The following is a 15980-nucleotide window of genomic DNA, read 5'->3' on the forward strand; positions in this document are numbered from 1 at the left end:
ATGTGCACTGTGTGTGTCTGTTTGTGTCTATGCTCTTTTTTAAAATAAATAAATGAATACAATTTAAAAAAAACAAAGTAAATCCTCAAACCATGTGTTAAAAATCAAAAGCAGTTACAAACATAGTCTAAATAAAGAGTTTTCAGTTAAAATTTCAGTTTTCTTCTTTGTTGATAAGAGCATTAAAATTTACAGAGAAGAGCAGGTGTCTTTGAGATTTAGCCATAAAAAATACAGTTTTTTGTGAGCAAAGAAAATAAGGGAGAATTAAATGGATCCATATGCTAATTAGTACATGATGTCATGACTTATAAATGTTTCTTTAATTTATTTTAGAAAAAATATATGATCCAAAAACAAGGAAAAATCAAGTTGGAACTGTGAACCTAATTGAAAACATCTAGGTGATAAACTATGAACATTAATTATTAAGTTTTACCCCACTGAGGTAAATTCTGAAACAGTTTATGGTAAGGTTAAACTGGCACAACACTGGTTATGCACAATTTAGTGGCAAGGACATTTTATGACTGGACTTATTGCACAGTTGGCATACTGGTATGGTACCACACTGGATTGCACCGAGCTGCTGAGAGTAACCCATACTCTCAGAAGTGTTTGTTGAAGCTGCCTGCATGTCTAGGTGCAGGACTTTATGCCCTATGGCCATGGAAATGATAGAACACCTGAATCAATAGCTTTGAAATGAGACCCAATATTTTTTGGCAATACAGTGTAGGTAAAATGCAATATATAGACAGTAGTGATTCATCACCTGCTCCAGCTTCCTCCCTAAATCAAAGTTAAAAATAAAAATAATGCGAAAGTGTAGTTTAAATGGATTTCAGTGAGTGGATTTCCTTGATTTAAAATCAAGCACAAACACACTGACAATCTGTATCGAATGTGTGACTGTTTATGATGTCTGAGCCACCACAGCTGAGTGCTAAATGCATGTTGCTGTTCCAACCTAGCAGTAGTTTCATAAAACAACCCTAAATGAAACAAGAGAACACAATGGAAACCACACAAACCCGATGATGTCTCTCACATGTCAAAAAAATTATTTGTCATTACAAAATGCATAGGTAAATGTGTAAAGATTATAAATTGCCTTGAAGCTTAATTAGAAATTGTCGGACAGTTTGTGCTTGAAAATGAGTGTTTAATGTGATCAACGATGCGCCATAAGCCGTCAGGGGAAAAACAAATCCCTCTGTGCAAAACATCCCGCTCGCCTCCATCATTATGACTAAACATGCACAAAAGACTAGGCCAGCTTCCCATGTGTATGGAGAGGGAATGATAAGTGCTCTAAATGCCTGAACTTTAAATCGTTCAAAAGGTCCAAATCCCTGCAATCTACTCTGAGCAGTTCCTAATGTGACTGGACTGTGTTTTAAGTACATCCAGGATAAAACTCTTAATGGTCATCATAAACTGTAAGCCAGAGAGATTCTCCTCTTAATCCAGGATCGAGCTTCAGGAAACTGTTCAGTGCAAGACGAGTGAAATCCCATTTTATGGAGGGATATCTGTCCTGTTTTGGCTTTAGTGTATGCAGAGCTGTCTACAAGCAGTAATGATGTATGGCTCATCATTGTCAGTGCATCGTTCTGTTCCAAAGTAATGTGGAGAATTGAAACGAAACGTGGTTAAAAGCAGTCATATATTTGGAAAAACAAATTGTCATTTAAACTTAAACAATCTGAGTTGTAATGTAATTATGAACTTAGACACTTGGAGTTGAACTGGCTTGTTAGGTTTATAGAAATCACAACACAACATATAGCAGAAAGAAGACAATACAGCCTGCCTTGTTTTGAGACTTCATTCTTAATCAAGGATATTTTTCATGTTGAGCTTTTGATATAATATCAAAATAAATTATTACATTCTTCAAATTTACTGAATAATTATAGCATGTTTTGTGCTACATTTAGAGTAACTTCATTTAGAGGGGAAATTATCTGTCTCTGAATGTTTTAAATCAGAGAATCTTTAAAAGCATTCTTTAAGCTTTCCATTATGTTTTTACACTGTAAAAATTATTTAAGTAAAAGGTAAACGGCAGTATTTGTCACCTCCACATGCAAGCAACAAGGCACACAGCATGTTGCAGTATATATTTCCGCCATTGCCTAAAACTAAGAAAATAGACTCAAAGTTAAGATTCTAAAGCTTATTTTAGAGCCTACTAACACTTCTGTTAAAGATGTGCAAAAGCCTAAAATAATAATAATGTGATCATAATGCAAAAATAAATAAAATTTAAAAAAATCCAGCCTTTTATTTTGGTGCACTGATTCAGGTTAGTGGCCGAGAGACCAGATTTTAAAAGCTCAACAGATTTACTCTAAATAGGTTTCCAAAGAACTAAAAAAAAATAAAAAAAAATGGGCCCAAACCATCACAAATCCTTCTCCAGTCTACGAGTCTGTGTTACGGCAATTTTACTTCTTATGTGATATTATGCTTGTGGAATAGAATAATTTATTTAAGGTTCTATACATCTTTACCAGTAATCTGTGGATGGAAGTCTGTAATCTATTGGCTTTAGCATTCTTGTCACTGAAATACCATATCAACATTTACCTTTCAGAGAGAAGCCTTATGCAAAAACAAAATTATCAGAGCATGTAGGCCAAGACAGCATGTTTGCCTGATTTTGAACAGATTTTATAGTAATCACATTCTATATTACTTCCAGAAAATGTTTATCAAAGTAGTCAGTAATCTAACATGGTAAAAGTAAACTTAACATCCTCAAGCTTGGTAGGCAATAATGAAGTAGTGCTTCATGTGTTAATAGTGTATTGCAATGAGGATTTATGTAACTTTTAAGGATATAATGTTATGTAATGAAGCAAAAAAAAATAAATAAATAACATTCTTGATGCCAGTAAATCTACTCATGTAAATATCCATACTTACAGATAGTATCAGGGAATCTGTCTCTCTGCAACAGCAAATGTGCTTATTATTTTTTAATAGGCATTGATTCTTTGCTGCCACCGCATTATTTAAATACATTTAAAAAGAACCACAATGGACTGAATAATAAGATAACTGGCTTACACTACTGTCTAGTTGCAGAAAAAGAAAATGTGTACAACAATGTGTTCATGACAGATAACTAATAAATGACAAGATAATTTTAATAAAACTAAAATCCACCATTAGACCAGAAAAGCCAAACACTTTGTTATGAAATGACTGTATCACAAACTATATTAACTGTTTTCAAATGTCTATGAAGCATGTTCAAAATCATATTTTTGAATGGAGACTTGAGCTACTTTTGTGGACTTTTCAACTAAGTTATATTTTTTTGTACTCCACTGACAGCAGGTGGACAAAGACTGGCTCTGTGGTAAAGAGGATTATTTCATGTCAGCCAACTTCTCATGTTGAATTTGCTGGATGTTCACCTGTCTCCCAATCTCCTACAGTACCACACCGCTTCCTGGCAGTACCTCATAATTGATGAGAAGGCACTTGATCCAGAATGGCAGTGGCCTTTTAGTTGTAGATAGGTGGTGAGTGTGGCGGTGTCCAGTTCAAATCATTTTCCTCAATTTTTCTTTGTCAATGAAGTTCAGAGTTTTAGTACAAGTTCAGAGGTTTAGTAAAAATCAAACAGCCTTTTAAGTTTTACATTAACAAGCCAAGTAAGGCAATAATAAATAGGGATTGGCATGTCTGACTTTTTGGGCTTCAAACACAACAGCATTATAAGCTGACAACTATAAGGTTGTTATTTGGTTGCTTAAATTACTTATACGTTGGTATGAAATATGCAACATATGCATGAATTCTCTGTAAAGCTTTTGAAACTTTGTTCCTGGCACCTGGCACATGGATAAGTGGGTATAGACAATGAATCGATTGATGGAGTTTTTTGCTCCTGAGGTCAGTTCTGCTACCAAGACATCAGGTCTCTCAAATTTAGTCCATTTTGCTGCTTCTAAAATATCTTTCTGTGTTTGGCTAAAATGTTTTTCCACCAACATAGAACTTAGTTCTATGTCTAACATCTAATTTTACTCTTTGCACTCTAACTCTTGCTTGTAGTTTTATCTGTTATGCTCTCGTCTCGTGTTATCTCCAATATTGAATTGAAATAAACTGTGGGGTTGGAGCCAAGAGACAGGCAAAAATGTATCTTTTCACTACAGATGATTGAAGACAGCTTTGTGGACATGTAGACATTTACGTGATGTTAGTATGCAATAAGAAAGGAAGGCTCATATATAAAGCAAAAACCTGTCAGATTATTGTGTAATGAAAGTTTCTACTTCACGTATTTACTTTTCAATCCATAAACTGTGCTGAGCAAAGATAAAACATTTCTTCAAAGATCCTTATTTATATTTTTCATACCAAATCACACATGCTATTAGGTTTAACCTGCAGTGCTTCAGGCATCCAATTACTAATAGAAATAATGCATTTTGGGTAGGAAACTAGCTTTAAAACTTAAACTTTTCAACCAAAAGTTTTAAAGGGGCATAGTCATCTACTATGACTTTACTAATTTCTACGTCAGCAGCTCACTAGGGTTGCATACTAAGGTTTTCCGATTACATTATCATGTCTGTTGGATTAATATATTTGATTTCTGTGTTTAACTCTTTGTTTTTGCTGTATTTGTTGGCAAACAAAGTGCTTTTGTCTATATTTAGCACAACAAGACCATGTCGATATGGGGCTGCCGCTCTCTGCCTGCTGGCTGGCTGTTGAAACTGTATATCACGAATATCAATATACCAGCACCTTCCCGGCTGCCTCAAGACACTAACGGCAGAACAATTGGTTGCTTTAATGTGAATTTGCAGATAACACTTAAAAAGTTGGAAGATTTGTTTCTAGTCGCTTTTTTGAAGGAAAAGAAAGTTGCTAGAGGATTTGAAAAGTGCAACAGCTCTCGCTATGGAGGCACAAGATGGAAATGTGTTTTTATTTTTTTTTCTTAACATGGAGCTGCTTTTATACCCCCCAGTGGCAGAGCTACCTACACCTCTCTCTCCAAATTACGTCACAGCAACCAAAACCAATACGGATTTGAAATTCAATATAAAGCCACTATTTAACCCTAGGAGGGCGCCACACTGATGATTTTAGACACAAAAGTAGGATTTTAAACAAATATGCGCTAATTTTAGAAATTAATGTCCAGGATATGTAGACAGAACTATAAGACAGTTTATCGGCAAAAAATGTTGATTTGGGGGTGACCCTTTAAAGTCCTGTAAGTTGTAAGGTCTAGACATCATGGGTTGGACTTGTTTGACCATCACACCCACAGATCTTCAGTTAAGTTGAGATCTAGTGAATTTGGAAGCCAGTTCAACACCTCAAACATGTTGATGTGATGTGTTATCTTGCTAAAAGAGAACAACCATCTGGGAGTGCTGCTTCTGCAGCAGTGTTCTGCAGGTTTGCAGCCATGTGTGCGACAAACTGCACATGGGGCTACAGTTTGTCGCACATGTACAGTGCAAAGTCACCACTGTTCTTCATTAGATCCCATTAAATAGATAATTGCCACAGCACAATACCCAAGACCTGCAGTTTTGAAGATTCTCCTACACAGTCTACAGTTTACACTGCAACTGTCTACTGTTAAATCACTGCTGCACTTTATTGGAAACTTACTGCATATTTGTTTACATTTGTTTACATTTTAACTGCCTACTGTTCACTGCTGCACTTTATCCGGAAGTCAATTGAAACTTATCCTGTAACTGCATTTTTATCCTGTACTGTAATTCACTGCAAGGTTACTGCAAATTTTCTGAGCTGTATGGAAACGAAATTTCGTTCTGTATGCACTCTGTGCATACAAAATGACAATAAAGAAAGTCTAAGTCTAAGTCTAAATTGTCCCTTCATGAATCTTGCTCATATCCTCTTGTTTGTCCAAAGATCAACTATGATCAGAAAATGTTACCTTGCTTTACAATATATCTAACCAATTAAAAAGATGTCATGATTAAGAGATTTTTGCACGTCACCTCTCAATGGTCATTATGCTATGCTTGATTGTTGTGTATATACTCTCAGTAGTTGTACACACACAAAATATAAAATATCAGGAATTCTCTACTGATTTTAGAACAATGAGTGTATTGGTGAAAAGAAATCTCATTGGATATGCACTTTAATCTCTTTTTTCCAAAGCCTTGCTCTCTGCGGGTGATTCTAAGGTTTTGTAGAGCAAATTATGTGGAAATAATCCTACATATAGAAAATGGGCCACCCACATCTTAAGATCTAAAGCTTTCAAACACATTTTCATTTTAACCTCTTAATTAGATGAAAGAGAGTTTTAAATGAATCTGATGTATAGAGCAAGGAAGAGAAAGATAAGTTTTGGAGAGAGAGAGAGATAGAGAGATAGAGATACAGATAGAGAGATAGTCCCATAGCTGCTTTTTGTGCTGGTAAAATAGCATTTGAATACTCTGGTGTCTTCTATATTGTAAGCCAAGATACTATTTCATTTGTGTTAACAACACTTACAACAGCTAAAACATCCATCCAGCCATCCATCCTTCCATTTTTATCTATACCCACTTGTCCGTGCAGGGGACAAGCTCTTTTCTTTAGGAAAATCTATAAACATCTTCTTCTCAATTATAAAGAGCTGGTATCATATTTTAACATTATACACTTTAGTTTGTTGCATCTGTGCTTCATTTATGGTTGCTTTTGTAATTTTTCTTTATTCTTAGATGCAGTTTTTTATTTAAAGAAAAAAACACTACAAAGGTATTTGGATTGATAGCACGAGCCATCTGTTAGAGAGCTAACCTCTTCATTTTTATGTGTCCCACAACAGTGCTTTTGATACGATTTTGCATAATATTAAGTGATTAAAGTCCTATTCGCACAGCATAAGTATTATCCGGGGACCCCATGTAATAAATAAATTACCCCCCTACGTCTGCTATTTATGTGTTGTATAGGCACGGGATAACCGAAGACTGAGAGTTTGTTGAAATCTATGGACATCTCCCAGATATGATGTTAACATGCTGGTATTGCGTAACATGGCTGTATAACAGAAGACTACAAACTGAAGAAAATTATTCTTACGACAGATTGCAATGCCTGATGTCATCCACCATTTGCACCTGATATTGCTCCTTCTCTTCAGTCATTTTTCTTTTACCTAATGCCATGTCTCACGGGCTGATAGGGTTTCGCTGGCATGGGACCCTAAAGCTTTTCAAAAACCCTCCGAAGCATCCTTCACTCTCACCAACAGCAAATAAAAATGCACCAAGAAAACAAAAACTGCCCATCTCTGTCCAAATCACAGAGATGCCTATTCACATTGGATTAGTATTATCACAGGACCTTGGACTTCAGCAAAAAATATAGTAGGTGATTTGCAGGGAATTTTTACTTTACACATTACTGACAGTTCCAATTCGCCCAGGATTGACAACACAGACAATCTCTGCAATTATTACAAATTGCATGTTGTCCCTAGCTAAACCTAATCCTGTCAGAATAATGCTTATGATACAGCTAAAGTCACAATGAGATTTCAATAAACCTTTTTGTTTTTAGTTCAAACCTTCAAAATAAAATGACCTAAGCACTGACATATTATATCAAACCATTAATTGTACAAACAAATTAAATCAAAACAATTTAAATCATAAAATGATTAGGCAAACTGAATACAATGCAGAAGGAGAGCAGAATAAGATTGTTTAACAACAAATACACTCAAAGCACATTTAATAGTATATGTAATTTTTTTCCTCACCTTGGCGACCCTGTTGGCAACTTCGCGACCCACCATTAGCCCTTGGACAAATGTCCGTGCAGCAATGAATGCTCTGGTGACCTGAGCCTTTAGTTTCCTGGGAACATCTCCAAAGGGCTTTAGCTGATCTGTGTATTTGGTGACACACTCCAGGTAGTCGTCTGTGAAGTGATACTGGGAGTTAAGCAACTGGAACATGCGCTCCAGCAGCCTGGACCAGAAGTCATTCAACATCTCCTCCAGGTTGACGTTGCCCCCCGTGTAATAGCGCTTTAGTTCAGTGAATAGGTCCTGGAACACCTCAGAGTTCTGCATATACAGCTTCCCGTATGTCTTTGTGAACATACTGTTGAGAGATTTTTCAGAGTTGTCCAGCAGCTCCAAGAAAAACTCTAGATGGATAAAGGGTTTGGGAAAAAAGGGGTAGAGATGAGAAAAGCATTTAGCTCATTATCAGACATTCACATCACCTGTTTATATGACAAACTTAAAAATAGGAGCATAAGAAGAATCCACTAAAATGACTTTCCTCGCCTATTACTTCACTTAATGGCACGTTTTACGATCTTGTCTGCATCTAACGTAGCAATATAAAGCAGCCAAATATAGGTACTTGATTATGTGAAAGTCAGAGCAGAGCATTAATAATTTAATAGCAGAAATAATGGGCCACAAGAACCATGAATGATTAATGTAAAGGTTCTGATTGCACACTGTAACAAAATATTCATAAGTTTTGGATGCAGACACCAGTATACATCATCCTTCCCTGGGCACCAAACCATTGTTCCCAGATGGAATAGCCTTGCCTTGAAACACTTTATTTGATCACAGAGGCTATTACAACTGTATATTGCTAAACTGAGGCTTTATTTGCTTTGAATAGCTTGAGGAGTCCGATATGACATTTTATTGGGAGAGAAGCACATCTGCCGTATTTTAATCATCACGGAGATTTGGACTCATTAAAAATACCTAACACTCCCTTTTTTTTCTTTGAAAAACTGTTTGAACACATATTGAGTTAGTTTAAAATTTTTCGCCAAAACAGGCTGGATGTACATACTCCTCTAGGTCTGATTTGTTATGTGGCAACAAGTCATCATTAAAAGGTCCTTCATGATGCGCTTTTGCACGTCTACACTTCAGACTTATTGTCAAGAACCTTCTAAACAGCACCGCTTGAAATGACGTCTGGGATATCTGGAGGCTCAGCAATCATCTTGAACTCGTTGCTTTGTTGCTCAAACCATTCTTTATTCATATTTGCCACGTGGAAAGGCATATTTTTGCTCCTGAAAGAGGCCACTACAATCATGGACTGCTGTTTGGATGAGGTGATTAATCAGACCTGCAACAATGTTACTGCACAGTCAAGAAAGTCAACTGCGAATTGTGGATTGTGGATATATTTCTTTTACAAAGACCTTACTAGCTTTCTCAGTAAAGCAATATCGGGTCAACACAATCTTTAAGCACTGACTTGTTTTTTATACTGGGGCTTGGTCAAATACATTTTGAACTGCATTTGTCAAACTAATTAATCTTTTCTATTGACTGCCCTGGTCAAATTAATTTAAATTTACTTTACTGTGGTTCAAAAAATATTGAATTAAATGTCCTCTGTCTTTTTAACTTGTGTCAGTCATTGTTTCACTTAGATCTTTTTCCATTATTTTAACAATTAAGAAATCTGGCAAAAGATAAAAAGTATTAGTTCTTTCAGCCAATGGTTAGAATCAGTATAAGCCAAGCAGGTAAACCAAGAACTAAGACTTGAGACAGAATACATTTTGATTATAATTAGGTTGGCCTAATGTTTTCATGAATAAAAAATAAGGAGTCAAAAGAGAGAAATTTGTGAAAATATATTATTTTACATTTTCTCTGAGCTATATATTTTTTAGTTGTTGCTTGTGTTAACCAATAATAGGCATTTTAACAAACCTCAACAAGACGAATGTATGCAATTAAAGTTCTATTTGATGAACCTCAGCTTAGATGTCGTAGCTGTCCTTTGTTTGGAGGCACCCGGTATAAATGGGACGTAGGTATGTATATATATATATATATATATATATATATATATATATATATATATATATATATATATATATATATATATATATATATATATATAAAAGTTAAAATAAAATAAAAAAATAAAATAAAAATCAGGACCCATGTTTTCCCTGCATCACACAACCAGAAGCATTGCACTTGCCCTAACAAAATATCTTATCTCCATGGCAAACAGGCTTAAATTGGAGGCAACCGGACTTTCGCTCAGTTTTTCTGCTCAAGTGAGAGCCAGCAGAATCGACAAAGACTCCTGAATAGGTGTCGAAATGTTTTCAGAAGAAATGAGCCAAAGTCCGGTTGCCTCCGATTTAAGCCTGTTTGCTGTTGCAATGACCCGGATAACTGAGAATTTGCACAGACACGTCTTCGCTCTATAATATTGCAAGGAGGATCCATGTCTTAACATCAACCGGGCCACGCCATGGTGTGACAGAAAATATTATCCATCAACACGTTGTTTTTTTTTTTTTAGATTTGATTCTGATGTGGGCATTTTAAACAAACAAACTAAAGCAGGTCAGTTTGGGCAACTAGAGCAGACTACTGTTACAATATCTGAACAAAATTGCATGCACCATGTTTTTACAGCCTTCTCTCACAATCAGTATTATTCAGCCGAGAACCACATTAGCTCTTCTGCTGAACTAGAGCACACACACACACACACACAGCTTTCATTCCTCCTCACAAGCATCACCTTGAAGATCCAAAAGAATTAAGCAACACCCCGTTTACTATAAACTGAGTTATTTTAAAAAGCGAATTGGGATCTTTTATCTTAAATGACCTAAAACATAGACATTAAAATGCTCAAGAGTGACAACAGAATTCAAACAGCAACAAAAATTATGACATTTTCTTTCACATCTGCCTAAGTTGCTTTCTTCCATGCGAGCACTTGCTCTCTTGAGTATTAAATCAGCCAACAGAAAGAAAAATAGAACAAAAAAAGAGAGAGAATTAACAGGGGAGTTTCACTGAAGCTTGGCTAATAGGATCCCATGTTCCCGAGCACAAAGGCATAAATGTTGGGAAGATCATAACACATTTCTTCAAGCACAAATGTCAAACATTTCCCCACCCTTCCTCGTAAACAAACACGCTGCAAATGTTTCACGTGCCAAGCTTGCTAATAAACCATCAGAGGAGCTCTCCTCCTGGCTGCCTGGCTGACATTTCTTTGCTCTGTAAATAATAGCAGTCTTGACCTGAAATGCTGGTCATGTCTTATTCAGTAAACATATATCCTTGCGTGATTAAACCATAAAAAAATAATAACTTCAAATATAAGTTATTTAGTAATAATTAAAGCAGCAAATTTCGGTATTTAACTGTTAGAGTAGTTCATTGTTTTTAATTTATAAAGAAAACATAAACCCATTTTTTTCTGTGACTTTAGAACTTTGTGGAACATGACAAAAAGAGTTAATCGTGTCAAATATTTCAACTATGTTCTAGTAAACACAGCTGTGAAACATACTAGCACAAGATATGTAATTTGTAAATGCAAAGAAAGTCTTCCCAAATAAAAGTCACATTTCTTAGGAAAGCTTCTTCATGCTGAAAAAAAAATCTGAAAATTGTCCATTAAAGGACAACACCACGCATTTATGACACCATGGACCCGTTTGTGTCTTTAAGAAAGGGAATGAACTAACCGTATGTAAGGTAAACCTCGTATTGACTCTGTGAAGAACCTGACTAAATGAGGGGAATTTTGAAGCAAGTGATGCATGTCATTTTCTTAGGAAGAGGGTGTTTAAATGACTCACCGACCACACCTAAAGGAATGATCCAAACACTCTCTGAAAGCTGCGTTCACTGGAAAATAGTTGAAACATTTTAGCTGTTTAACTCTTCTTGTCATAAACACCAAGTGTGAATGTCTAAACATCAAGTGTAAAATGAAAGGCTGAACAAACAAAAGACATGCTGGCCAGGCCGGACATTAGTGGCGGCGCGCTCAGTCAAAGCAGCTCAGGCTAACCCTCCATCCCTCCATCTGATCTATATAATTTTGTTATATGCACCTTGTATGTATAATGACAAATAAAGCACTTTGCTTCCTTTCCTTCCTATTTATGGACAACTACGGTCCTGCATGATACATTTACCAAAGGCTTGCATTCATACCACTGTTGAGAATATACTAAAATGACCGTCTGAACATTCCTTTTGATCAAATTTGTATTTGCCACCTTTTCTATTTTGTTTCTGCTAAAATGACACAGCATGTCCCACACCTACAACACCAAAGGGACCATTCCCCAGTCATTCGCTCTACTTTCTTTGCAGCTGAATGACCTGCCATTACACCAACATTAGTTTAAATATTAAAAGCCTGCAGGGTCTTTTTCATTCAATTTTTTCAATTAGATCTGAATCAAGGACATGTAAGCCCCTGTGTATTGGGAACGTTAAATTCTATCCTTGTCACCATTTAAACGGCTCTAAAGATAGGCAGGGAACAGAAGCTCTCAAAAATCTCTGGCTGTAGAAGCTACACATGTAACGTAGCAAACTGTAAAGTATAGTTTTTTTTAGCACTTTACAAACGATGCAGAATTGTAGAACACAAATAAAGTTGCACTCCTATTCAATTCATATTCAAGCACTGGTCCTGCCAAGACTTTTAAAGTCTTCTTTAGTTTAACAACTGCTTCAAGCTTAATCCTAAAATTCTAATGAAAATTCTGCAAAGACAACCTAAGATTGAAAAGGTTTGATGTCTAGAATCATAAAATCAGCACTAACAAATAGTAACCTACATTTTCAATTATTGTGGAAAGTCAGTGCACTAAAGTGGCACCCTTGTCTGCATAAATGTTTGGTCATGTTTTTCTATGGATTATTTTAAATATTGTTATTTCAAGGCTGGGTACCTGGAAGAAAAACAATCCTGATAGTTTCAAAATAGCAAAAGCTTGCCATCCCATATACAGTGATTTGCTTTCAATAGGCCAAGGTACATATTTTCTGGGGGGATTATGAATGAGAAGTATTGACCTTGGATATCATTCAGCTGTTCAGTGTTCTGGGTGTTAATAGTTGGTAAAATGTCAATGCAGGGCTTTATGGTGACTGACAATAGAAAATCATTGGAAATTAGAAAAAACATTCCCAAACCTCAATCTCCTGAGTAAATAAGGTTGCATAGATCAAAGACCTAAATATTTGACAATTGAATATTAATAATAAAAAAAACTAAGAGTATGTTTATGGCAAATTTTACTCTATGGAACTTAGATTCTGTGTAAAAAAAAAAAAAGGGCGATATTGTCTCTTTGTTAAATTGCCTTCAAGGTCACATCATAACAAAATGTCTGCTGAAAACCTAGGTAGGGATCCAAATTGAATTCATTCAAAGAGACAAAATAAAAAGCCCATATGTGCAATGTCACCTGAAAATTTATACAGTTTGCACAGTAAAAAGAGACATTTAGATTTATGCAACTAGCTCAACATATTTTTTTTTCTACAAAAAACTAATAAAAATATCTAGATGTTATCTTAGCATAGAGTGGATGTGAAAATTTAAACTTGTAAATGTAAATCCATTGTCCACAGCCCTGATCAGGTGACTCAATCAATTAGCGATGAGATTTAGTTCTGAAAGGCAAGGCCGTTCCAAAACTTAAATTTTCTTCTGGTGAGGCCATTCTGTTGCTGCTTGGACTCACAGTGATTCTAAGACATATACCATCTTCATCTTTTTAAGCCGTTCCTAATTTCACCCCTGTTGACAGAAAAGTCTAGTTCTAGCTGAAGAAAAGTAATGCCAGAGCAAGATGTCACCACTAGATTTCTGCAGTTATGGAGTACGTTTGGTAATTTATTAATTTTTTCAAATTTTTTTGTTTCTTTTTGTGTCAAATGTACTGGAATACAGAATTGTGAACAAACGTTTTTAACATGTTTTCCAACAAGAATAGGGAGATGATATCCAGGCATGGACATTTTCTTTGGAAAACATTCTGCCTGTGTTACAACACAAATCCATGTATTCTTTGCTCTCAGCAAAATGTCTCCACCACTCTTTTAGGGCTTTGGCATTTTAGCCACTAAAAATTTTACATCAAATATAGGAACCTACATTTTGCCTCTAACAATTAATTTGTTCCTCAGAGGAATAATACTGTATATATCTCTCATTGAAGATGGAAAATGTTCTGAAATAATTTGAATGATCACCAAACCCTGCTGTATTTTACTGGGGTGGGTAGACTTTTGGGAAGTTTCTGTTTTTTAGTTAAAATCTAAATCTAACTGCATAATGGCAGTGTTCACAACCTTTAATTTCTATATTATTAATATTTATTGCAAAATAAAAATAGATTTAAAAAAACATAATGTTTTTTTTCTGTTTTGTCAGGACAAGAATGTCACTAATATGTTTGTCTTATGGGTTGGCAAAATGAGTCTTCATGTAAGTGGCAATCAAAATCGATGCTGGACCTTATAATTTTCCCGTTGCATAGAAAATATATGCAGTGTATTCATACCCTTGAAGTAATTTTAAGCATGAAGAATCCATTTTCTCTGGGAATAGTCCAAAGTGCTCCTTTGATATCTGTCCTAATTACTGTAAATAATTATTATGATTAATAAAGGTGACCTTTCTGTTGGACTGATAATAACACTCTTTCAATAAAAGAAAACATGCCCTCACCCATTAATTTTACTTCACCCGCTTTGAAAGAACAGTTGCTCATTTCTTCTAGCCTAAAGCAATAGGAACTCTCATTGCAAGTATGGGTAATTAAGAGCAATTTTCAATTAATGGTCCAAGCCTCTTAAATTGCCAGCGGGTAGTTACTGTGCAAAGCAAATAATACTACATTTTATACGTTGTGCGCTGGTAATTTATTATATCTCTAAAATAAGTCAAATAGATGTTTAGCTGTCAATAGAAAAAGTACACAGTGCTTTCCTGAAAGAAAAAAAAACATTCATTATAAATTGGAGAATGAGTCATTTCACCAGTATGTTTTTAAATAAGATCTGTTTTCTAATGGGATTTGGGTTTAGTTTAGTACTGATCTGAAATATTTTAACCAGCAATTTTTACAGAGTTGAATATGAGAGAACTGGTGGACAAGTATAGTTTTAAACTGATGTTTCGTGGGGATTTTTACAACTCAGAAAAGTTTGGTTAAGTGAGTGTGATCCAAACAAGGACAAAATGCAACTGTAAACATGACAGGATACACTCTTCTAACTCCATCTAAATGTTCTCCTAGTTGAAATTTTCTGGGCAGGTTCAATATATCAGTTTAATGTTATCTTTGCCCAAATGTTTATTTTTTTATTTTTATTTTTTATTTTTTTACTACTCTGGACGTCCTTGTCCTGGCCGAGGAACACTGGATCAGCTCTACACCCTCAGCAGGGTCCTGGAGGGGGCATGGGAGTTCTCCCAACCAGTCTACATGTGCTTTGTGGATCTGGAGAAGGCATTCGACCGTGTCCCCCGAGGGATCCTGTGGGGGGTGCTCCGTTACGGATCTACCTTCCTACCCTCATCTATGGTCACGAGCTTTGAGTCGTGACCGAAAGAACGAGATCCCGGATACAAGCGGCCAAAATGAGTTTTCTCCGTAGTGTGTCTAGGCTCTCCCTTAAAGATACGGTGAGGAGCTCAGTCATCCGGGGAGGACTCAGAGTAGAGCCGCTGCTCCTCCACGTCGAGAGGAGCCAGTTGAGGTGGCTCGAGCATCTGGTTAGGATGCCTCCTGGACTCCTCCCTGGTGAGGTGTTCCTGGCACGTCCCACCGGGAGGAGGCCCAGGGGAAGACCCAGGACACGCTGGAGGGACTATGTCTCCCGGCTGGCCTGGGAACGCCTTGGGATTCCTCCTGAGGAGCTGGCCCAAGTGGCCGGGGAGAGGGACGTCTGGGCCTCCCTACTGAAGCTGCTGCCCCCGCGACCCGACCCCGAATAAGCGGAAGACAATGTATGGATGGATGGATGGATTTTGTTTTTTACATCAGGCAAGTCCTCTGATAATGATGCAATCCTCTGTCAACCATTACTTTTGTCATATATGCAACTGTATGCACGTTAAAGTTTTTCCTTTTTTATTTTCAGTTTTTGAACAGATGAACTGCTGAGAATC

General features: G+C 36.3%; 1 protein-coding gene across 2 annotated transcripts in view; it reads right to left on the reverse strand.

Moving 5' to 3' along the window:
* Positions 1-15980, reverse strand: part of gpc6a (glypican 6a) — a 207245-nt gene that overhangs the window by 103999 nt on the left and 87266 nt on the right. For both annotated transcript variants that reach the window (XM_036136143.1, XM_021309614.2), the window contains exon 4: positions 7784-8175. In XM_036136143.1, coding sequence (XP_035992036.1) covers positions 7784-8175 — 392 coding nt within the window. The remainder of the gene's footprint in view (positions 1-7783; positions 8176-15980) is intronic.

The sequence above is a fragment of the Fundulus heteroclitus genome, chromosome 4 (assembly GCF_011125445.2).
Source record: "Fundulus heteroclitus isolate FHET01 chromosome 4, MU-UCD_Fhet_4.1, whole genome shotgun sequence".
Taxonomy (NCBI): Eukaryota; Metazoa; Chordata; class Actinopteri; order Cyprinodontiformes; family Fundulidae; genus Fundulus; species Fundulus heteroclitus.